The sequence below is a fragment of the Drosophila elegans genome, unplaced genomic scaffold (assembly GCF_018152505.1).
Source record: "Drosophila elegans isolate 14027-0461.03 unplaced genomic scaffold, ASM1815250v1 contig_149, whole genome shotgun sequence".
In the NCBI taxonomy this organism is placed as follows: Eukaryota; Metazoa; Arthropoda; class Insecta; order Diptera; family Drosophilidae; genus Drosophila; species Drosophila elegans.
Genome location: NW_024545513.1, coordinates 801,884 through 828,355, shown reverse-complemented (window position 1 = coordinate 828,355; position 26,472 = coordinate 801,884). Strand labels below are relative to the sequence as shown.

Sequence of the window (26,472 nt, the reverse complement as noted above, 5' to 3'; positions counted from 1 at the left end):
CAAAATGTATATTCAATTTAATTGATACGGATTTTAATTGGATAACGTTACGTTGGAAATATTGTATTTATGGCCTTAAAATATGGGACAAAAATGAGATAATTTGCTAGTTAATTTACTTATTTTTGGTTGTCTTATTTCTCTCCTAATTCTGTTTACCATCTGCCCTCTCGCTCGGATTCAGGCAATGTGAAACTGCGTCTGCGCTGCTCTTTTCACGTTTTCATCTCCTCTCTCTCTGCCGTTTACTCCTGTTATCGCCCGTTATCCATTATCCTTTTCGTCCAGCTATTCGGGTTGTTACGTCCCTTGCTGCTCAACAGTTTCCTGCCAACGTCCCGTTACGACACACCGTTACGTTATTCCAATCAGAGTCACGGGATAGCGAAGGGAGCGAATAGCGAACGGAATCGGTCTTTAAAAAGGTTTTAATGCAACCACCTGCCGTTGTTAATCGAAGGATAATCAAAGGATAATAAGCAACCCCCCTCCCTTCACCGTTATCGGCCGAACGCTCGTTGTTTGTTTTAGTGCGACTCCATTTTTTTTCGCGTGTTTTCTTCGGTTATATAAGTGAGAATTTGACGGTTAACAATTCAAGGGATACTACATATTCCTCCCCGAAAAGGGCAAACAAAGTAAAGCTGCCCCTTAAATTATCTTTAAAAGCATGCTAGAGTAGAGAGGAAATGTAGGTCTCCATGTCAACGAAAAAATATTGCACTCCACCTGATAATTTAACCTCCATCGCCCTGGCAAACTTGGCCTAAACTAATTGCAGGTCGAAAATGAAAGTAAATTTCATTACACTACATTAGTGAGTGGGCGGAAAATGTTGAGGGGGCGATGGTGGGTTAAAAAGGACTCACCGTTGATTGATTTATTGTGTGGACTTAGACCCAGTCACGCAAACCCCATAGATGCCCCAATGTGTGTGGATCGTTTTCCTTTGCATGATTTGATTGATGGAAAGCACACATGGAAAAATTATTCTAATCTAAACGATTTTAAATTAAATAAATATTTAACAGGTTTTGAACTACTATATTGCATTGAATTATCTAGAAAATATTAGAACTTTAACATGATTTTACATTTCTAATAATCAAAGAACAATCTGTTATCAAAAATATTGATTTAACTCTTTGCATGTATTTTAAACATACTGTCATAATTATAAATTCCTGTTTAAATCAAAAAATACTAGCAAGTTGGTAAACAGATTTATTGTCATTGGTTTTTGAAATCCAAGATAAGCAAATAAGTTTCATAAAATACTAAATAAATCAAAGTAAAATTCGTTATGAAAATATATTGATGCAACTCTTTTCATCTAGTTTTAACTAACTGTCATAAAATCAGTAGTTTTTTATTTTAAATGAATAATTTTTAATCAATTAAGACGTATTTAAAAAATTGACATTTTCTTTTTTAAATCCAAGATAAGTTTCATAAAGTACTTAATAATATTACTACGAATAATCCCCTCCAACTTTCACTTATTTCTTTGAGTATTGAAGTTGTTTCTTTCTGTGCATGCAAGTTGTATACAATTATTAGTAACACATATTTCACTTGGAAAAAAACAGCTAGCGGCACAGCGATGGCGTCTACTACTAATGCACCGTTATCACCTGCAATTAAGCACTAACAAAAGCACCAAGCCACAGTAAAAACACAATACCAGACCTAAAAATAGACCAACTAAAACACAACTGAAAGGGCTTAAAATGCGATTGATTTAGCCACCCATATAAGTATGCTACGAAAAATGTCCATTGAGTAGCTAGTTGCCAGAACGCAACACCAGGTGGCGCCAAAAGGAGTGAAAACTGAGGAAAATTTGAAGAAACGGAAACGGAAGTGATTTAGCACACTTAGGCCCACACACACAGACACACACGCACATACCCACACAGCACCCACACACACGCACACAAATCTAGTACTCTGTAATAAGTCGAAATAATAATAAAACGCAATCATGGCCAACACAGCTCAGTTATTGCGTCGTCAAAGCTCCCGGGATATAGTCCTCAAAAGCCAGAAGAGCATCGATCAGCTGGAACTGAGGGTAAGTGAAGGGGACCGTGTCCTTAGGCAGTTATTAAGGCCAAAGATATGCTTCAAATGAATACTATTTTCAAGTTAAAAATATTTGAAACTTATGTAAAGATACATATTTAAAAGTAACAAGTATGAATAAGATTTCTTATAAAGCTGTTAGAAAATGTGGTTATTTTTGGCAAAAAAAAACAAATTACATCACTAAACACAATTAACTTTGACAGGAACTGCGAGGTCGCCTGGTATCGAAGGAGCATGGCGTCGGCCACCACCACCACACATCCTTGCACCACCACCAGCCACTGTATGGGGCCACCAACCAGGGCTTCATGTCGGACGCCTTCGACGAGTCCTCGGAGCTGGAGCAGGACCCGCCGCCCTTCGGCTCGGAGGCGAGCACCTCGAAGGCCAAGGCCGAGCTGGTGGCCAACGCCTCCGCCGTCGCCGCCGATCAGCAGGACATCGTCGAGGGCGAAAAGGAGGGCGAGGAGCGCGAGTCCTGGGACAGCAAGATCATGTTCCTGCTGGCCACCATCGGGTGCGTTGCCTTACAGCCTTAGGTCTCCCTTGTTCATGCTCACAAAACAGAAGTCTAAGTGGAAATTCCACTACCAGAAGGTTTTGATTCTTACAGATTTTGGACTTAATTCAAAATATCATTATAAAACACTAACTCGACCAAAAAGCCATTAAACCCAACAGTGAGTCGGTAAATTGAATCTATACGAATGTTTCTGTCTGAGAAAAAAAGTTATTTTACTTCTGTTAAGCCCCTGTTATCTTCTGCAGCTGTCACTTAACATACACTTAACATAGCCCTTAGAGTCTGTTAATTACTCTTAATCATTGGTACCTTACAAAAAATTTGTAATGTCATTTCCTGAATCAGGTTGGATTTTTCGACCTACATTGTAAAGACCATTGTAATATTAATTTTATACAAAATTCTGAAATTTTTATTTGACTTCTATGGAAATTCTAAAAAGTGTCATATTTAGCAAAGTTTGTTTTGTTAATTGTATTCATAGATCATTTTGTAAAAAATGTATTTCTCATATGTTGCAGTTCATATTAATTTGATCAGACTTTCTCATTTTGAGGGCATGAATACGAAGACTCATTCCTGAATATTATAATCCCAGTAATTGATTTTCCCCCCTCATGCACATCCACAGCTATGCCGTTGGCCTGGGGAACGTGTGGCGCTTCCCCTATTTGGCCCAGAAGAACGGGGGCGGGGCCTTCCTGGTGCCGTACTTCATCATGCTGTGCATCCAGGGCATACCGATATTCTACCTGGAACTGGCCATTGGCCAGCGACTGCGGAAGGGGGCGATCGGGGTGTGGAGCCAGGTGTCGCCGTATCTGGGCGGCATCGGGATCTCGTCGGCGGTGGTCAGCTACATAGTGGCCCTGTACTACAACACGATCATCGCCTGGTGCCTGATCTACCTGCTGCACAGCTTCGAGTCGCCGCTGCCGTGGGCCGACTGTCCGACGCGGCTGTACAAGAACTTCACCTATGACCACGAGCCGGAGTGCGTGGCCTCGTCGCCGACGCAGTTCTACTGGTACCGCACCACGCTGCAGTGCTCGGAGTCGGTGGACCTGCCGGAGAACTTCAACTACCACATGGCCATTGCGCTGATCGTCTCCTGGTTCCTGGTCTACATCTGCATGGTGCAGGGCATCACGTCGTCCGGCAAAATCGTCTACATGACCGCCATCTTCCCCTACGTGGTGCTCATCATATTCTTCTTCCGTGGCATCACGCTGAAGGGAGCCGCCGACGGGGTGGCCCACTTGTTCACGCCGCGCTGGGAGACGCTCCTGGATCCGGTGGTCTGGCTGGAGGCCGGCACCCAGATCTTCTTCTCGCTGGGCCTGGCTTTCGGCGGACTGATCGCCTTCAGTTCGTACAATCCGGCCAACAACAACTGCTACAGGGACGCCTTGCTCGTGTCGCTCACGAACTGCGGCACCTCCATGTTCGCGGGCGTGGTGGTGTTCTCGGTCATCGGGTTCAAGGCCACGGCCACCTTTGACCGCTGTACCGAGGAGCGGAACGGGCTGATGGCCCAGAACAGGACGCACAACCTGCCCGTATGTGATCTGCAAACCGAGCTGGCCAATGTGAGTATATAAGAGTAGGGGAAACGCGAATTCTTCAGCATCATTCGCTGGCTAAGAAAGATGGGAGTTCCTCCATTACCTATAAACTATACATAATGACTAAGAGTTCGTGATAAACGTTTTCTTCCTGATATAACTTCTTATAAATATTCTAAACGCCATTGACTTTAATTTGTAACACTTGACGTATGAGTAATTTTTGTAAGGATATGAGTCTCACAAAGTTACTCATACGCCAAGTGTTCCCAAATTTAAAAAGAATATAACAAGATCGTAATAATATAAATAAATAATAATACATAAATATCTGGCTAATGGCAATGTAATTTAAGCAAAGGAACTTGAATAATTTCCACTTACTTGGTTTTGGTACTATTCTAATTTCGTATATTCATTTTCAGAGTGCATCTGGCACTGGATTGGCCTTCATCATCTTCACGGAGGCGATCAATCAATTTCCGGGCGCCCAACTCTGGGCGGTACTATTCTTCCTGATGCTTTTCACCCTGGGAATCGACTCGCAGTTCGGAACTCTCGAGGGCGTGGTCACCTCGCTGGTGGACATGAAGCTGTTCCCAAATCTGCCAAAGGAGTACATTGTGGGGGTGAGAATTTCGGAATTGGTTGCTAAAATAATGTATATTCTAATAGACCCATATACTACTGATCCCAATATATTAAATCATCTATGTAAGATGAAATAGTATATTGTTTTTTATATGTTGAGCCCAGTTTTATTTTAATACTGTTATTCCTAAAGAACCATTTTTTTTAAAAGAAAGTTTGTTTGCATTTAAAAGGCTTTCATTTACTATATTGAAATAAATAGTATAATGTTTTTAATATAGTATTTTTCCGACTTTTGTTAATTATGAGAATCATTTTTAAAAAAGAAAGTTTATTGGCATTTCTCATTCCTCATTTAAGTGATTAAAATATTCACTATATTTTAAAAGAACATCCAATATGCATACCTTTGTGTTTGTTTTATGAAACAACATGTTTTCAATGAAACTGATTTATTCCAGGGCCTCTGCTTTTCCTGCTGCCTGATTTCCATGTGCTTTGCCAACGGAGCTGGCAGCTACATTTTCCAGCTCATGGACAGTTTCGCCGGCAATTTCCCTCTGCTGATCATAGCGCTCTTCGAGTGCCTGTCCATCAGCTATATTTATGGAGTGCGGCGATTCTCGGACGACATAGAGATGATGACCGGGTCGCGCCCGAACTTCTACTGGATGTTCTGCTGGAAGTACTTGTCGCCCTGTGCGATGGTCACCATCCTGCTGGCCTCCTTCTACCAACTGCTGACCGAGGGCAGCAGCTACCCCGCATGGATCGGGGCCAAGGGTGCCTCCGAGAACCAGGAGTGGCCCCACTGGTGCATCGTCGTCGCCTTCTTCCTGATCCTCTCGTCCATCCTGTGGATCCCCATTGTGGCGGTGCTGCGGTGAGTACCTAAATCTGTATAAAAAAATTGCATTTTGGGAGCTAGATTTTTTGATTTTTTTTTATATATCCATTATTAGACATTTTTGTCATAAATGGCTAATAGAACCTTCTTCTTCATTTTTTTTGGGCACAATTTTTTATAATTTAATAACAAAGACAAGGTAGCAAACATGTTTATTAAACATTTACAAGCCCATCAAAATGGGTTTATATGATCTCGGGATCTTTATTAAGTTAATAACCAATAAATGTCGATTTTTTAATTTTTTATTTTTTCAATTGTAAATAGTCATAAAAGGCAAATAATACCTTCTTCTATTTAGGCATTATTTTGAACATGTTTATGAAATATTTACAAAGCCATCAATACAGATTGAATTGATTTCTGGATCTTAAATAATTTAATAATCGATAAATTGGCTCAACAGTTTGTATGCTAATTTGAATGTAGATTAGTCTGTAAAACAGGAATTAATGTTATTTAAGGCTCCAAACTTGATTGATTTTAATTTAAGTTTAATCCACTTTGCGGCTTTCAGTCTGTGCGGCATCAAGGTGGTGGAGGACTCGGATCCAGCCTGGTTCCCCGAGGCGGAGCTCAGGGAGGTCCATGGCATTGTGCCCCACGAGCCGACCGAACTGGAACGCAGCATTTTCTGCTTCAACATGGACGGAACGGAGGGCATGTGCTGCCCCAAGTACGGACTTCCCGAGAAGTCCCTCGAGGAGGAGGAGTAGGCCCCAAGGGGTCCCCAATCGCAATGAACAACAACGACAATAAGCCCGATCAGAACCCAATGAAATATAACGAATATCGATGTAAATATGGACAATAACTAAGCACTCACCGATGTTAGCGGCGTCGATATAAAAAACACTCCTATATGGTCCCAAAGACTGTTAAAAAAACATAACAAATAAAGCAAAGCAGCCACAACAAGGAAAATAGGAAAATAGCAATAGTAGGTAAAAACTCGACGCTGGATGCGCGGTTTCATTCAAGCAGAAAGCTATAGAAAATCAGAAAACATTAAAACAAAGGCCGTAATCAATGGAAATATTTCCGCATAACTTCATTACCATGTGGCCATATATATATGCGATTATTGTTCACCATTTTACCATTAAACCATTTTACCTTTACTTTTGGGTTTCTTTTTCGAAAGGGCCACCCTTATAGGGTCTACATATCCGATTTCGCCAGCAAAGAGAAACCGCACTCTTTGCCACATCAAAATGCAAAATGCACGACTTGCTGACTATATACGATATATCTATATACGATAACTACGCTGTATTCTAGACTTAATTGTTTGATTTGACCATATCATGCGAGCATAGAGCACCACCTATAAGAGATATATACCTATATAATTATGATATAGTGACTTTGACCTTTGACTTTATACCTAGCACAGTTCATTCTCTGTTGTGATCAGCTCGGCTTTCTGTGTTTACTGTTGTTTATCGAGGATAATGTTGCTCGTGCAGACGAAATCATATCACATCCGAAACTATGCTTAAAACTTTAACAAACCACTTTAACGTCTCAGTGTTATAGAGAAATGGAAGCATGGGAGATATGTTATGTTTTGCTCCAATCAAAAGCTATACGATTAAAATTACTTGTTGATATCCGATTTCATCGCCATAGCTCTCCACTCCATTGTACTTATGATCTACACACTCGAGATTATATGGTATATATATATATTTACATTAACATTAACATTAACAAAACGCAAACGCAACCGTTCAACTAGGTGGAAAAGGAACTCTATATACATATACTATACATAACTGGAGAAGGCAGCTTTGGGTTTTATGACTCACCATATCATCGCATTAAAGAATTATTATTATACAAAATAACGAATATAAATAAAAATATATTTATGGGTCTTGAAATGCTGCTATCGGGTGTGTGAATTCGTTTTAAAAGATCATGTACACGTTTTGGACTTTATTTTCCAAGGAACACGGCCATTTTAAAAATCAAGCAAAATAGAAAACCCTTTTAAATCAATTCACTCGCCCAGAAAGCAATTGATTTCACTGTATTATAAATTCTACATTTATTTATGGTATATTTACATCGATATATTATACACATCTATTTAGAGCCAAAAAAAAACATATATTATACATGTATTAAGTGTTATTGATGTTGACAATAAAGAACCCCTACGAAACGAGTTTTAAACCAAAACGAAACAGATGCGATATATAAAGAACACAACACAACCCACAGTTTGAAAAAATCCAAAAAGTGAAGTATAAAACAAAAGCATAAATATATTTACGTCGAAGCAATAACTATATAATTACTCGAAGAGATTCTATTATTATTACTATATTGTTATCATTATTTTACTCGCTTTCAAGGGTCTCGTAATTGATGTAAAATTCACTCATTCGTACTGAACACATGAAACGATGATAAAGATTATACCACGTATCATAATTTACCAATGTTTAATTCGCAACTGATAAAAATAACGAAAATTCCAACTAAATGACAATAAACAAAATAAAATTTAAGTTCATAATGTATTTCAATTGGAAAATTTAAATGATGGGATTTATTCAGTTATGTATTTTGTTTTTCAATTTGCATTGGGTCCTACTTTATTTCTAATTGGCCGTTCTTCATCTTATATAAAATCTTAAAAATCTAATAATTACCTTTAACGTTCCATTAACTTCAAAGCTCCCTTGCAGTTCCAGAAGTCACAACAACTTATAAAGTTCCTTTTAAGTGCTTCAAGTTCAGTGAAGCCTGGCCAGTTTCTGTCCACAGAGAAAAATAATATTCCCAACATTTTTATTTTTCTGTTTAAAAAGTTTTTAATTTCTTCATGACTGTCAAAATGGATTTCAGTTTTGTACTCACCAAAAAAAAAAAAAAACATCAATAGCTCTTCATCAAAAATGTTTATTTTTGAGAAACTTTGTACCACGGGTGCTCATGCCTATGTGCTCACTGTGCTTACATTTGTTCTTGTAACTGCACACTAGCTTGCTAGGCACAATTCGACACACTAACAATTTTTCGTTTCTTCCTTGCGGTCACTTTTCTTTGCTGATAAGACCGAGGCAAGGCAACAACAATTTCATTTACCTTTTTTTTGATCGCCAATTTGTTTTGTTTTCTTTGACTCTACACTGTCTTTGTTTCTCGCCTCCACGAGTGTTTTCTAACGGTAAAAGCACTGCCAGCAGTTCTGCGCACCCCTGCTTTGTAAAATAGTTTTATCACATTTAAAAAGTGCCTATATATTCATAATTTGTTTCTAGTTTTTTTCAGTGCACTTGTGTTTGTGGGCATGCGCAACGGTAATCTGCATTGGGCAACGCCTGCAGCAGCCCTTGTGATTTCAGCGGAGCGCAACAGGCGGAAACAAACTGGCCAAGTGACCACCAAGTGGCCACCGAGATGGGCGGTATGGGCGGTACGAGCGGACCGGGTACGGGCGGTATATGGTCGCCATCGTCGGACGTCTCACTTCACATCGAATTAGCGGTAAATTACAAGCTGCAGTGCCTGTTGCATGTTGCTGCTGCTGAGCTGCACTCGTACTTTCTGCATACTCCGCGTTTTACATTCCGTTGATTGCACACAAATTCGAGGCGTCTTTCTTTCGGTTTCTTCTTTTCCTTTGCATAAACACTTTGGTATTAAGTGTAATTAAAAGCACAAATCCATTGGCAATTGTTCAGCGAGCGGAGCCGCATGGAGGAAAGTTTTTGTTTATTGTTTGTACTTATAAATATAAGCGGAAATTTCGGTTTTTAATATGGCCCATAGAAGTGGGGACACAAAAAAATTCTCAATAAAAACTTAAACATTTAAACTTTAAAGTTGCTTAAGCCTTTATTTTACCAAACTGTTCAATTCTTAATCTGGATGGCAATAACCTTTATCACCTGTTAAAATTTTATTTATTCAATATCAATATCGTACTCGGAAGCATTAATAAGTGTTATATTAAATAAATATATTGATAAATACATGACAGGCAGCAATGTTTGATTGCGTGGTTACTTACTTTTGTTATGGCTTAAAAAGTGCATTAAAAACACGTCTGACTTATATAAGAACGCTGTTAGAGGGTATTTAAAATATATATTTAACTTGTTAGTCATAGTTTTAATAAAGGAGTTTGTTGTTAAAAAAGTTGAAACACAAATAATACTGTACCCTCTGCAAGGGATAACAAATCATAAATAACAATGCACTCAAATTTGTTATATGAAAAGGCAAGAAAGAGAGGCAACGGAGAGAGAAAGAGATAGCACCGGCACAGGTAAAGATAGATATATGCATAGTTAAAAAAAATGCAATAGCTAGACCACAAAAAAAAAATAAATGCAGCCACAGCAACACAATAAAAAAAAGACCAAAGACGTTTATGCGACCGCCAGTGGCATGCACAGTGGGCAAAATCGCGTGGGAAGTGGAAAGATACTAGGTCAAAATGCATTATTTATAACGCAAAATATTTGACAGAGATAGATATTTTTATATGGTGTACGAGTTTGGGCAATAAATCACTTTGAAACATTTTCGATATGTTTTAAAATTTTAAGACAACAATAAAAAAGTGGTACCCCCAAAAAATATATTTTGGATGTATCATGTTTACCATCAATATTGACTTTAGTTTACCCAACAATACTTGACTGTCTTCTTTTGATCGCTTTGCCATTTGTGCAGTTTTGATTAAAAAAGTAGAAGCAAAAAAATTAAATTGAAAAACAACGTTTTTAAAATGCGTCGTTTTGATATTTACTTGTATTTAATATTTATTAATTAATATATATTATATAAACTCTTTTTACAAAAACACAAAATTTCTAGTAATTCATTTTAGATATACAATGTTTAGGTTTCTAGAGAGTCTATAAACGTTTCCTACATTCATATTTCTCGGTTAAAACTCGACCGATTTTACCTGTGAATGGTTTTGATATGCCAGCGGAATTCCTGCTCCAGAGTTGAAGTCTCAATCGCGGCACCTGAGCCCCTAAAAATTGAAAACTGAAAACCAGTTTGAGGCCTTGCCACATTCCATTCGAGTGCCCACTGTGCTGCCCCGCTCTTCTCGATGTTCCACTGTGCAGCTGCGGCAGCAAACAATTAACTTTGGCAACAAACGAGTACTGCGCCACCAGCACTAACAACAATAACAATAATAAAAGCGGCGGACAAGTGCCGACGTTGACGTCGACAGAGGCAGCGACTGCGACGGCAGCAGAAGCAGCGACGTCGACAGCGGCTGCGCCTGCGCACGTAAACAAATTCTCGCGCCGCATAGTTGTAGTACTTGTCGAAAGGGTAATTTGATTTTTTCAGACAATTTGTAACAAAAAAAATTAATTAAAAAAAATTATTAAAAAAATGTTTGGATAAATTCTACTACATAAATTGAAGTTAACGTATAAAATTGTAAGGAAAAGGGTTTCTTTTCAAAAGAACTTTTTTTAGAATATTACAATAATAATTTGTACTAAAAAGGGATACGATTTTTACGGCTTAAATTTAACTCAAAATTTTTAATATTAATATTTAATTTCTTATCAAGAATTGAAATAGCATGAATACCAATTTAAGTATTGAAACCTTAAGAGAAGGATTACAATTTCTTTAAAGCCTTTAGCTTGCGAATGTCCCTTTAATTTTACAACTGAATTAATACGCTTTTGACATCAATTTCATAACATATAACATAGTTGTATCACACAATATAATTAATTATTATAAAATAATATTTTAAAATATTTTCAGCTTCAAATCGAACTTAAAATATATATGAAATAAATATTTATTAAATTTGATTTAAACTACAATAGGAAGGGTATTTAATTCTTGGCTTGTCGAAAGTGCAGCTTTCTTGTTTTTGTTTCAGGTAATTTCTGCGGCTGCTGCTTTTTTGTGAGTTTCTTGAAAGCAAAAATTAAAAAACCACAACAACTGGCTTGAGAAAGAGATGGAGACTGTGTGGCAGAAAGAGATGGTGCTACACGAAGAAGAAGTAAAAAAAAAAACAATCCCTGGCGAAACACGCCAACCCAAAGCGACTTTGTTGCTGCGGTTTTCAGTTGCCAGCGCGATTTTGAATGGGTTGTACGCGCGGCGAGTACTGAAAATATTTCCAAACCGATCAATTCCATATCTAAAAAAACAGAGATAATAAAACACGAGAAATAACGAAAAGACAGCCATCGTGCGTGTGCAATATATGGAAAATATACCCCAATAAAAATCTCTCAAAGTGCAAAACTGTCTTTCCGAATTTTCAGATTTTTGTTTTTTATTTTTCGATGTGTGTGTGTAATGAAAATAGTGTGCAATAAGCGGCGAATGCAGGCCAGCAGCAACAATAACAGCAGCAGCAACAACAACAACGGGTAAGCGCCGCTTCAAATATTTCCAAACAACGAAAGAAAAAAAAAACGGAGAAATACCAGGTTCAAGTGTAACCAGTTTCCAGATTCCAAACAGAAAAAAATCGGAAAAAACCGAACAAAAAATGCCGCGGGCAGAGCGCGCCCAATATTTCAAGTTCCCCAGCTATTCAAATGTAAATCCCGACTTGTTCTTTACTCCGAAGAACATTCCCTGTCGATTCCAAGAAGTTGCTGCACTAATTGATCTGACTTGACCCACTGTCGTTACAATGGGTGTCACAAAAACAGAATTTTTTAGGCTATTCTTTTATCGCCTGGAAATATAAGAAGAAAGAGAAACACACAAACAACTCAAAAAAAGCATTTTCTTTTCGTAGAAAATAAGTAATTATGCCACATGTGAAACCGAATAGTTTGCCAACATTAGTTGCAGTAGTTTTAAATCCATTTTTTTCTGTTACGATTTATAAACTTAGACACGAATACATTTTACAGGAGCTTGGGTTGTAATTTATATCTCTGGAGCCCCTTCCATCTGTGGTTTTTAATATTGTTTAAATATTATATAATTATTTAGTGTCGCTTTAATTTAAAACTCACATTCAATTTAATTTATTTATTGAATTAAAATAAATATTATTATCGAAATCCTTTGTGCTTGGCTTCCAATTAATAATAAAAATTCCAAGGTGTTTCCTGAATAAATATATATATATATATATATTAAATATATATAATATATTTAAAATTAAGATATTAAATGGGCAAGGAAAGTGTTTAATTATTATTTTAAGGATTGATTATATAACAAAATATGTAGAAAATATGTATTAAATTATCAATATACAGGTTTCAAGTTCCTGTCACAGGAAATCGCCTACCACCAGGTGGCGACACTTCAGCCACCAGGTGGCGTCACCTTCTAAAATTTCAGGGTATTTCAGGGTCTCGTCTCCCTTTTGTTTTAATGGCATTCTTTTGCCGGTTCTGTCTGCTTTTTGTGGTTTCATGTTTATCATTATTATGATTATTGTTTTTTCTGGTTTGCCATCCGATTTTTTTTCGTACGCCTGCAAAGCTTTTAACATTTATTCGGCATCATCTTCGGCTTAAATGTCAAGCTCGTGTGGCGGCTTACACACTCAGAAATATATGACCCCAAAATCAGTTATACTTAAAAGATGCACAAAAAGTGTTTGCCTATGCGAAGCAACTTTTAAAAATAAGCAATACGTTGAAATATTATTGAAAATATATATATTTATTTTTTAAATAGTATTCATAATAATAAGATTAAATGTGCATAAGTACTTTTAAGACTTTTAATACGTTAAAAGCAAGTTTTCAATAAATATTTTTGAAATTATTTATACATCATTTTTTGAATGATATTCAAAATTATTATAGGAATATACATTTTAGCTTAATTTCAGGGTGATTTTATTAATCTGAGTAAGGGTTTTTAAGGTCGCTATATCTAGCTTATGGAATGTTCTGGAATATAGAGAACTTTTCTTATATAAAATGTTTCAAAAACTTACATTTTAGATATTTCAACACGTTATAAACAGTTTTAAATATTATTGAAATTTTTTTTAAATAATGATAAGAATATTATTATTAATTTATGTATACAAAAATACAAGGTCGCAAAAAGCAACAACTGTTTTGCTTAGGTCGTTATGAAACAAATGGTTTGAGAAACGCAGATCGTTTTTCTTATAAAATGTGTTAATTAATACATTTCTGTGAGTGTCTTCTAAACGCAATTCTGGTTTGCTTCTTCTTTGCAGCAGCAACAGCAGCAGCAGCTGCATCAGCAATTGCAGCAATCTACATGCGGTCGTCTAACTGTAAGGCACTTGGCAACGGTCAGCAGCAAAATCAACAACAGCAGCAACAGCAGCAACAAGTGGAACGCACAGCAGCAACATCATTAGCCGGCATTTGATTGCATCAGCCTGCAGGCATAAGATATAGGCATTTGATATCTGAAATCGGAATCGGAATTGGAATCGGAATCGCATAAAGCCAAATCAAATGCTGTAGAACCATGGCGGCAATTACTAGCAATGTCTCGCGATTGGAGCCAATGCGCGGTATTTCCATAATCATCGAATCGCCAGAAGTGGCAACAGCAACAGCAGCAGCAGCAGCAGCACAAGTAGCAGCAACTGCCAAGAGCAACAGCAGCACCAGCAGCAGCAGCAGCAACACTGAAATGTCGCTCAAGTCCCAGGCTGGCATGTTGCTGGCATTTGGCGACACAGCAGCAGCAACAACCAAAGATAATTTGGAAACTAGTTACGACACAGCAGCAGCCAGTGCAGCAGAAGCAGCAACAGCAGAAACGGCAGCAACAGCTGCAACACCACCGACCACCAAAATCTATCCACAATTGCTGCTGCGCATTGGCGGAGAAATTGCCGGTGCAACAGCAGTAACATCACCGACCATAATCAGCTGCAATGGTGAAATTGCTGCCAGTCAGCCAGCAGCAACAGCAGCAGCAGCAAAAGCAGCGGACACAGCGGCAACATTGCAGCATAATAATACGGTGAAGATTCAAATTGAAAGCCAGGGTCAACCGCGATCACTGGGCAAGCAAATCAGTGTGGTTAAATTGAACGAGGAGGAGATGCAACAGCAACATTTGTGCTATCTCGTGGACACCAGTGGTCAGTACTCGCCATGCGAGACTCTGGACAGTGGCACGGGCAGCGACCTGGAGGGTCACGGTCAGGGTCAGGGTCAGGGTCACCAAAACCAGCAAGAGCAGCAACATAAGGTGAGGTCACCGCAGCTGGAGTTGCATCTGCAGACCACGAGGTTAAAGGTCAACGAGGCGGACGACAACAATCCGCCCCCGAGGGCCTACAGCCTCACCGACGACAGCGAAGAGGGCGACGAGAGCAGCAACTCCTCGCTGAGCTGCGATTCCCTGCACTCCGGCGGACTTTTGCCCACTTCGCTGCTCCGGGACATACGACTCAGGGAAAGGGAGTCGGGAATCGGTGGTCCGCTGGCCACCAAAATCGATGGCCGACCCCTGCAATTCGAGGCGGATGGCTACTACACCTTTCACGTCCACGAACACGACAATTTCCGCAGCTTCAACTCCAGCTCGTCGACGGAGTACGAGGCGCACGCCTTTCCGGAGGAGCCGCTGGATGAGCACTTCGCCGGATATCGGGATGTCCGGACGGAGGGCAAGCAGTCCGCCAGCTCCACCATTCGCTCGGCCAAGGGAACCGTCCGGGGCGTCAAGAATCGTGTGCGCAATGGAGTAGCCACCTTCTTGCAGCTGCAGCAGCCCAATGTAAAGGTGAGTTTGGCCAGCCAACGTCGTAGGAGTAAATGAGCTGAACAGGCAGTCAATACAATATAGGACCACCTTTTACTTAACCCGTAGGTAAAAAGTTTTAAATATCTTAAAATACTGAAATATTTGTATTTGATTCGGGCTTCAAATTAGCTTGATGCCAAAAAATGCAATATTTGTTATTTTCGCAAATATGTTTATAAAAAAAAGCATAAATTCACTGCAACAAAAGAGGGTTCAGATCTAGCTAATCAATCAAACAAGCAAAAGATAACTTTAAACAACACAGACGTCTATATAGTATAATAATAATAAACAATGTAAGATGGCTTTATAGCAAAACCTAGTGAACAATCAAAAGCCATGGAGAAGTGCAATCTGAAAATGTATTCAGTGAATGTCTTCACCAAGTGAATGTATTAACTGCAAGTGAATTTTTTTGTACATTTCTTTGTTAAGTGAAAAACATTTGAGCAATGAAAGTTATTAAGTTCACTTGCACTCACCACCAGTGAAAGAAATTTGTAAAAAGCGTCTGCCCTGAAGTTTTCAAATAGATGTTCATGATTTTTTCTGTTTAGGCCAAGTTCAATTTGTTCTATCGCTTAAATCAACATTTTAGAATGTTTATTAAGTATTAACCTTGACAACTGCAATTAGACTTTCAGTTAACTCAAGCAATTTAATGTTTTCCAAAATGAGTGGGCCAATCAAGTGTTTGAGTTAGTTGTTGTTTCTATTTGAATGAATACCTCTATGTGGTCAATGTGTTCAGGAGAATATTTTCTGGTTGATATTATATATTTCAATATTATGTTATTATTTAAATAGGTCTGGCATTAGTTTGCATTGAATTGGCGCATGGGAATTTTCAAAAGCCTAATTGAATACACAAAATATTCAAACTGGCCAGGTGATTCACACAAACATTCATTCAATCGCATGTGGGTGTTATCTATCCATTGAGAAAGTTTTCGGTTTCGTTATGGATTTCTTTTTCATTTTTTGTGTGTGTAATTTTTAGCATTTTTGTTTTTATTTGTTATTGTTAAACTTTTGTCTTTGGGTCGCTGACTTTTACAGATGCAGCCGAAACTAGAGACACAGATGCATTCAGACGGCATTATGCAATGCCAACATATATTTATATCAATATATATACATATATATTGCATGTGAGGGCTCGTTTGTTGGCCCGTGTGAAAGCCAGTCCAGACTTTTATGTGATTCATCGGTTTTTCGGTTTTGGGTCCTCATATTTTTTATTTCACTATGATTACTTTTGAGAAATTTCTCACTCGCAAGACAATTAACACCTGACTGCCGCTGTCTATTTGCGGAGCTTGCCGTTAAGTGGCTTAATATGTCACATACGCCCTTCATCTCTATATGGATCCGAGATCCGAAAAGGCAAAAGAAAGCTGACGGAAGTACGAACTCAGATAGTCGGCTAAATAAGTTAGATAAATGCCGGCTTAAATGGTCCGCCACTTGACTAATTGCAAGTGTCTTTTTGTCTTTTTGCCTCTTTTTCTACCACTACCACTACTACTTTTGATTTCTGTTTTCTCTTTTGGGAAAGTTCTCTTCTGACGGGGGGTATCCAAAATCTAAAATCCAAAATAAAAAAAAAAACTAAATTAATTGACCCATTTTTCGGTGGGGGGAGCGCGTCGAATCACGGTTTTATTGAGACCGAATTGGCCACGCTCGCACCTTCAGAAAAAAAAAGCCCTAGATTTTTGCCCAGTCATCTGGTTGCTCTGTGATGTTGTGTACTATATATGGGGTCTTGAGTTACACATTTTCTTTCGAACGCCCTTTTCGAGTTTGCGAAATCAATTTACCTGACTGGGCGTATCGAATTTACTCTGCAAGTTGGGCAATATCGACAACTATCTAATATTCGTATCTAAACTGGTTGGTAAAATATTATGAGATCGGTAAAAGTGTTACTTGGCTAACTATGCTAGTAGCTTTCTTAATTATTAATGTATTTAATAAGTTTTAAAATATGAATAATAACGTAGTTTTGGAAAATGTAGAATAATTATACAAGATTAATGTTCTTTGTAATTTGTCAAGAAATTATTTAATAGTTTTAACTGCCATTAGTGATATTTTGGGTTTAACTATGCCTTTAGTTGTCTAACTTATACATATATATATTATATATATATTTTATAAATATAAATATATAATCAACATTATATAAGTCTTTCTAATTTGTTAGGAAATTCTTAAACAGTTTTAACTGTCAACATTGTTATATTCTGATTTTATAACAATTGGCAATGAATAATTCAAGTTTTAAAAATTACAAAATAAAGCTTGTGCTAAGTTTGGTCTCACTTGTACGTTTGTACAAGACTCACAAAGCTTTCAACAACCTTCACGAAATTAATTAAAATTCGACAAGTATATCATAGGGCTGTCATCTTCGATGACCCCTGAATTCATTAATTTTTCATCCGCAAATTCAATCAAAAGTTTTACTGCCTCATCAAATTAAATGTCAACTTCTTGGACGACTCAAAAGTTTTTGTCTTGCGATTTTTCTTAGTCAAATTAGCAAAGCTAACCTTGAAACCAAAATCAATATATAGTTATTGCCAAAAAAAAAAGCATGAAAAATACGAGAGAAACCAAATTATTTGGCTAAAAACAGCTTGCATAATTTTTCAAGAAACACACAAATTATCATAATAAAGAGCGACTAATGCGTTAATTATGCAACAACTACAACAACAACAATCGGATATAACAAGCAGACAGATCGAATTATATTTTATGGGCCGCAGTCGATTCCTTTTGGCTTTTGTTTCAGAGACGAGTTTTATTTTGCGATTGGAGTGGTGTCATTAAAATATCATTTAGCTAATTTGAGTTTGAGCACATTTATATGCACATTCGGGTCTAAGTTTAAGCACTAATAGGTATTGCCAGAAAACGAAAGCTTATCTGTGTGTAATGACCCGATGACAAGCCCACTTACTCACGAAATTCCCCTTCCAAATGATTTTAATTGAATAATTTCCCCCCACAAATTGCACTCGCAATGTACAAAAGTTGAGCAAAATATGGGGGAAAATGGCCCTTCTAGTTGTTTTTAAAATTGCTGACCCGTCCTTAACACTTATTGTCCAGCAAACTCATTTTTTTTAATTGCCTCAAAACATTTTGACTGCCCCCAATTAAACAAACAAATTTTACGCAAGTTAATAAACAAAGAAGTCATTTAGGTCACAAATGGTACATAAAATAGCTGGGAAATAAAGCTCAAACAAATCTCAAATGACAAATAATATCAGGCCATTAAAGTGCAATATTATTTGTACTAAGATTCATTTTTTTTACACCAAACTAGGTTTATTTATGCATCAAACGAAATATAATACAATAATAATAATAAATACAAATATTTAAGAATTTCTGGTTGCTAAAAAGGATAGTTTTCTTTAATTTATCAAATCTTTAGAATATTGTTAAAACCAAAAAAAAAACCAAAACACTCCCAATTGAATAGGACTCGTAAAGAAAAACTTTTTTATACGATAAACAATGACTATCTCTATTTGCCTTCAAACGAAAGTGAAAATGAAAACGAAAATTTACGTGACTGAGCTGCAGATTTATGGCGTTTTTCGGTCGATATTTTATACTGTACGAGCGTACAATAGAAAAGATACATTTCTGGGCGAACAATTAGGCAACAAAGGTTCGAGGGGCGTTAGCTGCATTTCAATTTCAATTTGCATTCAGGGCCAAAAGAAAGCAGCGAGAGCAGCCCCCGGAATGGTCTTAATAAAGAAGCCAATTATTGCCAAATTGAAGCTCGTTCAGGGCAAAAATACCAAAGCCTTAAAACTGAAAACTGAAAACAAAAAACTGAAAACAAAAACAAAAAACCAAAAACCAAAACCAAACGAAACGAAAGTGAAATGTTTCCACTGCGCTCACGTACGTGTGTGAATTTATGCAAAAAGAAAGGGGGGTGGCTATATACACATATAAACATATATACATAGGTATAGCTGGGTGTGAGAACCGACTTGCAGACAGATCAAGGCACTACCTTACCTTAACTGAACAAGTCGACAGCCGCACTTCAATACCAAATAACAAGTGCTTTTACAATGCGCTTTGCTGAAATTAAAGTAATTAATGAGACAAAATTATTTAAAATATTATATAAGAAATTAAATGTTTTTGTTTTTTAAGGTGACTTTATTTAAAATAATCAAAAATATTATTAAAGTTTCTAATACGAAACCTACATAAGATGTCACAATTCTTCCTATAACTATACAAATTAAAATATTAATTATTTCTTCAGTTATTTCCTTCACTTTCACAATATTAAAATAACTTTTATGAAACAAAAGTAACAGAAACATTAGAAAAAAATACTTATTTCTTTGTTCTTTATTTAATTCTTCATATTTTCTACACTAACATAATAACTTTAATGCAAATGTTATGATGAACTTTTCGGATATATTGAAATAATATTCATATTGCTTTCAAAGGTGATTTCTTAAATTCTTAAAAAATTCAATGCAGAGATGTTTTCCCACACTTTTCGGTTATAAAAGACAGCCAGAGGCAGAGGCCGGTTTAAAATTAATTTCCATGATTATGTGGCGCTGCCCAAAAATAAAATAAAAATCCATCGATTTGCATCGAGAAACGCACTTTTTTGGACGTCCCGCCCGAAAGTCTGAAAGTCTGAAAGTCTGAAACTGAAACAAAGGCTTACGCAACGTGTAACCGGTGTGACGTATTAATTGAGATTTTTGTAGGCTCCTTGGAGCTGCAGACTTCCAGATCAAAAGCTAGCGATTGCCAATCCCCTCCTTTGCCGAACAACTGACCTGCTTTCTCTTTCGCAGCTTTTTGAAAACTGCTCAAGATGCTGTTTTTTCAGTGTCTTATTTTGTTTGGTTTTTTTTTGGATTTTTTTTTGGTTTGTAGTGTTTGGCGTTCTGCAGAAGATGGCCAGATTTTTGAGTTGTCATTTGGCCTGCGGTTCACAGTTCACAGCCTTGTTTACATTTACATTCATATTCATACTCATACTCATGTGTACAGATTATTAAGTTATTTGGCCTGCGGGTCACAACCTCATTCATATTCGTACCCGTTTAGTTGGTTATCTTTTTATGTATTTTTTCTGTTTATTCTCATGAACATGTTCATTGCGTTCGATGGCTTTGAACTCTCGTTGGAGGAGCCACAAATGACGCTTAATGGCAAATGGCAACTATTAATGTACCAGTTTACCAGCCTTACATTTGTTTACATCGCTCCGCGCGGCGTTATGTTTGGCTATTATATGCCATATATTAAATCACCGCCACCTGAGGCGATACATCCATGATGAAGGGGTGGGGGGATGGGGGTTGGGCATCGGGGAATTGGTTGTTCGGCGTGGACTTGCAGCTTATGCAAGTGCAATGCGCCGATGCAGGTCGAAAAAACGTTGAAGTAGTCGATGGGGCATATACCCTAGGATTTCAATAAATGTAAAATGTAATGCAAAACATAAATCTGTTTTAGTTTTGAATGAAAACTATATAAAATAAAGCAAAAAATTAATAAATTAAATTTTAGGCTGACTTTAAGAATAATTAGTTGAAAATAAAAAAAATCATTTTTGGTTATAGTATTCATGTATTTTAGTTGGCCGAATAGTTTGTCTATTATAAATAGCTCTTAAATATTGCTGCGAGTACTATCTTTACCTATATTTAAGTGAATTCAAAACTAAATTATTTGATTTTTTTTAAATGTGATGAGGTAATTAATAGATTTAACGATCAATTGTATTTAATTGGCTTGATGAGAATTCATCCAAAATACACTTAAATCATAAAGGGCATTATTCGTTTAATATTAATCAAAACTCGACTCTATTAGCTTAGAAAATGTATTAATTTAGTAACGTCAGCATTTATTACTAATCAAGATAAGCCAAGTTTGATTTATTGTTTTATTAGTCAATGCCAATAATATTATAGTTTATTATAGTCCAGTTTTTTGCTACAAAAAATGTGGAAACCTGTTGTGGTAGTTGGTGAAATAAATGGCTCAAATTAGTTATTAATGAAGATCTGCTCGGTTTTTTGTGCACTTTGGATGGTTAATGAAAAGCAATTCCCTTGTGACAGCGCTTAAAAAGCGAATTTGATCCCATTTCTCATGTTCAGATCACATTTCACGATCATAACTCTCTGGCCAGTTGCCATATGTCCTGCTCTATTAATTTATGTTTGTGTGGCCAATAAATCTTGCAAAATTTGACATCTAGTCGCCGCGGGAAATTCGATCGAGTTTAAGGTATCGACTGTCTTCGACGATGAAAATCTAGTTAATCAGGCTGACTAACGGAAGAGACCCCCTCCCCCCTCCCCTTTCACCCCCAAAGCAAAAAAAAACAGGTACCCTGAATCGAGAAAAATAATTCGCATTTCGCAGTGTGCAAAGTTTTCACTTCGGACATTCATTTGCCATTTACACAAATTGGCTATTCGTAATTTTGAATTGGATCCGTTGTGATTGAGGTATGTGGCATCAATGGATGATGCTGATGAATAATGGATGGCACTGAAAGAACCCGTCTGAGAGAACGCTCTGTTCCCCGATCTTACTATAAGTGCGATCTGCTAATGAGTCTGGAAAATAAACCGGCTTGGTTTCGTTTAACAAGTATGTTATTTCGCTTGGCAATTAGCGAGTCGAGCGATTTGTAACCACAATTCTCCATGTGGCTCAAGTGTTTTGGCCAAGGCTGTTACCATTTTTCCCGCTCCGTGGGGGGAAGGTTAAACACTGAAATCTGAAAACTGAAAACTAACAACTAACAAAACTAAAACTAAAAACTAAAAACAAAGGCGATGGAGCAAGACGAAGATGCCCTCGATATATTGGCCAAGCCACAAGTTGGCTTATTGTAACCAACATCTTATTTTGGGGTGTGAATCAGCGATCGAGTGTCAGATATCACACACAGTTGGGTTTCATCAAATAGCAGTGATTGCATTTTTATAGAAACTCTAGCTGAAATTACTACAAGCTAAATCGAAGACAAAGCTTGTTGTTTTTACAACATATATTCCGAAAAACCATCTTAAGTTTTGTTAACATTTCATAAATAGTTTTCAAATCATACACATCAAAATTTTAAATTGTTAACGAAAAAGAGAAAAAGAGTTGTATTTGAATTCCGTATTTTGAAATTTTTACATTTACAGGGAACATTGTTTATTATTTTTTATAGTAATGAATAAAGACCTTGAAATATAATATCATATACTCCTATTGTTATTTCATATATTCTCATATATTTTACAGAACTTCATGGAAAAGGACTTGGGCAAGGTGGTTTTGTACACCACCAGCATGGGAATCATCAGGGAAACGTACGCCAAGTGCGCCAATGTCAAACAGATCCTGCGAACTTTGCTAATCAAATTCGAGGAGCGGGACATCTTTATGAGCGTGGAGTACCAGCAGGAAATGAGGGAAAGAATGCACGACGAAACCATCCGGGTGCCACAGCTCTTCGTCGAGGGCCAGCACATCGGGGTAAAATATCAACAAAAAGTAAATAAGTATGTTAGCTAATTGAAAATTTATTTTATCGCAGGATGCCGACACTGTGGAGCGACTGAATGAAAGTGGCGAACTGCGACAGCTGCTGAAACCGTACAAAGTGAGTGGAAAGCTTCCAAAACATTTTGTAACTTAGGTTTTATAAATTTAATTTCGATTTTTTCTTCTACATTTGAAATTTCTTAATTTTCTGTGCAATTAACAAACTAGTTAATAAAAAATGCACAGAAAGTAGCAGTTATTTCCTATTTATGTTTACACCAAAATCAGCTTTGAAATTTCCTTAACAAATACTTGTTTTTTTTTCAATTTTAGACTTTTAAAAAATAATTAAATAATTTTGATTCCGGCAAGCAATTTGTCTTTTTGTTTTATCTCTTTTGTCCTGCTAAAAATGCAACTGCTATTGAACTTTTTATTATTTAAATTCTTCGTACTTCAAACTCAAAAATAATTACTTTTTTTCAATGCATTGCTCTTACAGAGAATGGTGATTGACAACTAGTTTTCCACAAATTCCTAGTATTTAAAATGGCTTTGAACCATGAAAACCTATTTTTCCGCTTCTATTCATAAACAGAATGTTTTTATATTTTTATCAAATTTGTTACCTTATGGAATCTTAATAAAGTCGTTTTGCTCTTTTGCAGTCGATTGCCACGGCGTATACGTGCCAGACATGTGGAGGATATCGCCTGTTGCCGTGTCCTTCGTGCAGCGGATCCAAGAAGTCGGTGCACCGGAACCACTTTACGGCGGAGTTCGTGGCCCTCAAGTGCATGAATTGCGACGAAGTCGGACTGGTCAAGTGCCCCAATTGCTGAGAAAAATAGCGCCGCCCACGATTTCTTCTAGCTTTAGTGATTTTTTTTGTATCTATATCAAAATGATTTTTTTGTGCGCAATTCTTGTAGTCGCTTATTATTAACAGTTGTGATATTTGAGAGCAGTTTGAGCCGGAAATAAGTGGCCGAAAAGGGAGCGAAACGAAACAAGACGAAAGGAAATGAAACGGAAATGACACACACACACCCACACAAACGAAACAACCTACTCATATGTGAATCGAAGAGATATTGAATAAAATTAAAAACCTATTTCATCAATGTGAATTGATTTTTTTTGATTTTTTTTAAAGCAAACTTTTGGGCTAAGTATTTTGACAAATAAAATTTAATTAGTTTCCTAAAAATCAACAGCATGCTTTCAGGCCTTTAATTAGTCTGTTAAAAAAAATAATGATCAGGATTGGTTAAAATCAAACAAAATGAATATTTAAACTACTCCGATTATTAAAACAAAAGTTATTTTGTGCCACCTCTCATTAATCTATTTATAATTAAAAACATGTCATTTGTATAAACATTTTGTAAATACGAATAATTGATTTGTTGCCCCTAAAAGTATGACACATAAAATAAAAGCTTATGGGAAAAAACACTCATATTAGTTGGTTTATCAATAAGTTTAATACAACCAAGATGTAAATTAACGCTTTAAATTGTATTATTTGTAGCTTTACATTTTTATTATAACATTTTTTTGAGTTCCTCAGTTTTTATTGCAATTAAACTAGCTAAAAACCTCCCATGGGAACAATAAGAGTGACTGTTTTGAGCAGCTGGCGACCTAATTCTATCCATTACTTTTGTTTTGACACAAAAAACCGAATTTTGAAAAACTTTTTTTAAATTTCTGACTTTTTTGTAAGGGGGTACATCATCATTTTTGGCAAAATCTGAAAAACTGTGAATGCCATTCGATTGGAAATTTTATTACGAATGCAACGGTGTGTGACATTCCGACATTTGACCATTATTTCCCAGGGTTTTGACACAAAAACTAATGTTTTTATGTGTTTTTTGGGATTTTTGGCGATTTTTCAAACAAAATTATTTCTGAAGAGTCTTTTTGTTATAACTTTGCCAAAATAAGACCCAAAGTCAAAAGAGTTGCTGTTTTGAACAGCTGGCAACCTATACCATCCATCCCTGATTTAGAATAACGTTTTTTGAAAAATTTATTTTTGTTCAAATTTCTGACTTTTTTGTAAGGGGGTACATCATCATTTTTGGCAGAAATTTGAAAATCTGAAAAAATTTTAACTGTGAATGCCATTCGATTGGAAATTTTATTACAAATTCAACGGTGTATGACATTCCACATTTTGACCATTATTTCCCAGGGTTTTGACACAAAAACCAAGTTTTTAATGTGTTTTTTGAGATTTTTGGCGATTTTTCAAACAAAATTATTTCTGAAGAGTCTTTTTGTTGTAACTTTGCCAAAATAAGACCCAAAGTCAAAAGAGTTTCTATTTTGAACAGCTGGCAAACTATACCATTCGTCCCTGATCGATTTAAAACAATTAATTTGGTTTTGACACAAAAACAGAATTTAGAAAAACGTTTTTTTTTAAATTTATTTTTGTCAAAATTTCTGACTTTTTTGTAAGGGGGTACATCATCATTTTTTGCAGAAATTTGAAAATCTGAAAAAATTTTAACTGTGAATGCCATTCGATTGGAAATTTTATTACGAATTCAACGGTGTATGACATTCCCCATTTTGACCATTATTTCCCAGGGTTTTGATACAAAAACCACGTTTTTTATGTGGTTTTTGAGATTTTTGGCGATTTTTCAAACAAAATTATTTCTGAAGAGTCTATTTGTTATAACTTTGCCAAAATAAGACCCAAAGTCAAAAGAGTTGCTGTTTTGAACAGCTGGCAACCCATACCTTCCATCCCTGATTTAGAATAACGTTTTTTGAAAAATTTATTTTTGTTCAAATTTCTGACTTTTTTGTAAGGGGGTACATCATCATTTTTGGCAGAAATTTGAAAATCTGAAAAAATTTTAACTGTGAATGCCATTCGATTGGAAATTTTATTACGAATTCAACGGTGTATGACCTTCCCCATTTTGACCATTATTTCCCAGGGTTTTGACACAAAAACTAATTTTTTTATGTGTTTTTTGGGATTTTTGGCGATTTTTCAAACAAAATTATTTCTGAAGAGTCTTTTTGTTATAACTTTGCCAAAATAAGACCCAAAGTCAAAAGAGTTGCTGTTTTGAACAGCTGGCAACCTATACCATCCATCCCTGATTTAGAATAACGTTTTTTGAAAAATTTATTTTTGTTCAAATTTCTGACTTTTTTGTAAGGGGGTACATCATTATTTTTGGCAGAAATTTGAAAATCTGAAAAAATTTTAACTGTGAATGCCATTCGATTGGAAATTTTATTACGAATTCAACGGTGTATGACATTCCCCATTTTGACCATTATTTCCCAGGGTTTTGATACAAAAACCACGTTTTTTATGTGGTTTTTGAGATTTTTGGCGATTTTTCAAACAAAATTATTTCTGAAGAGTCTATTTGTTATAACTTTGCCAAAATAAGACCCAAAGTCAAAAGAGTTGCTGTTTTGAACAGCTGGCAACCCATACCTTCCATCCCTGA

At 36.5% G+C, this 26,472-nt stretch overlaps 2 protein-coding genes across 3 annotated transcripts; both read left to right on the top strand.

Annotated features, from left to right (window-relative positions):
- Positions 1-298: 298 nt before the first annotated feature.
- LOC108135942 (sodium-dependent neutral amino acid transporter B(0)AT3) lies at positions 299-8,193 on the top strand. 2 transcript variants are annotated; one of them, XM_017256891.2, is made up of 7 exons: positions 299-638; positions 1,590-2,074; positions 2,292-2,605; positions 3,243-4,200; positions 4,602-4,805; positions 5,229-5,650; positions 6,192-8,193. In XM_017256891.2, exons 2-7 carry the CDS (start codon positions 1,985-1,987, stop codon positions 6,388-6,390), a joined length of 2,187 nt encoding a protein of 728 aa, XP_017112380.1. In that variant the 5' UTR covers positions 299-638; positions 1,590-1,984; the 3' UTR covers positions 6,391-8,193. The 2 variants fall into 2 exon arrangements, with proteins under 2 accessions (XP_017112380.1, XP_017112381.1); XM_017256892.2 differs by having other exon boundaries at positions 299-2,074.
- A 3,555-nt stretch (positions 8,194-11,748) lies between these two features.
- On the top strand, positions 11,749-24,111 carry LOC108135943 (glutaredoxin domain-containing cysteine-rich protein CG12206). Its single transcript, XM_017256894.2, has 5 exons — positions 11,749-12,063; positions 13,857-15,388; positions 22,739-22,972; positions 23,034-23,099; positions 23,650-24,111. The coding sequence occupies exons 2-5, from the start codon at positions 14,117-14,119 to the stop codon at positions 23,821-23,823; spliced, it is 1,746 nt and encodes a 581-aa protein (XP_017112383.1). The 5' UTR covers positions 11,749-12,063; positions 13,857-14,116; the 3' UTR covers positions 23,824-24,111.
- The last annotated feature ends 2,361 nt before the right edge of the window (positions 24,112-26,472 follow it).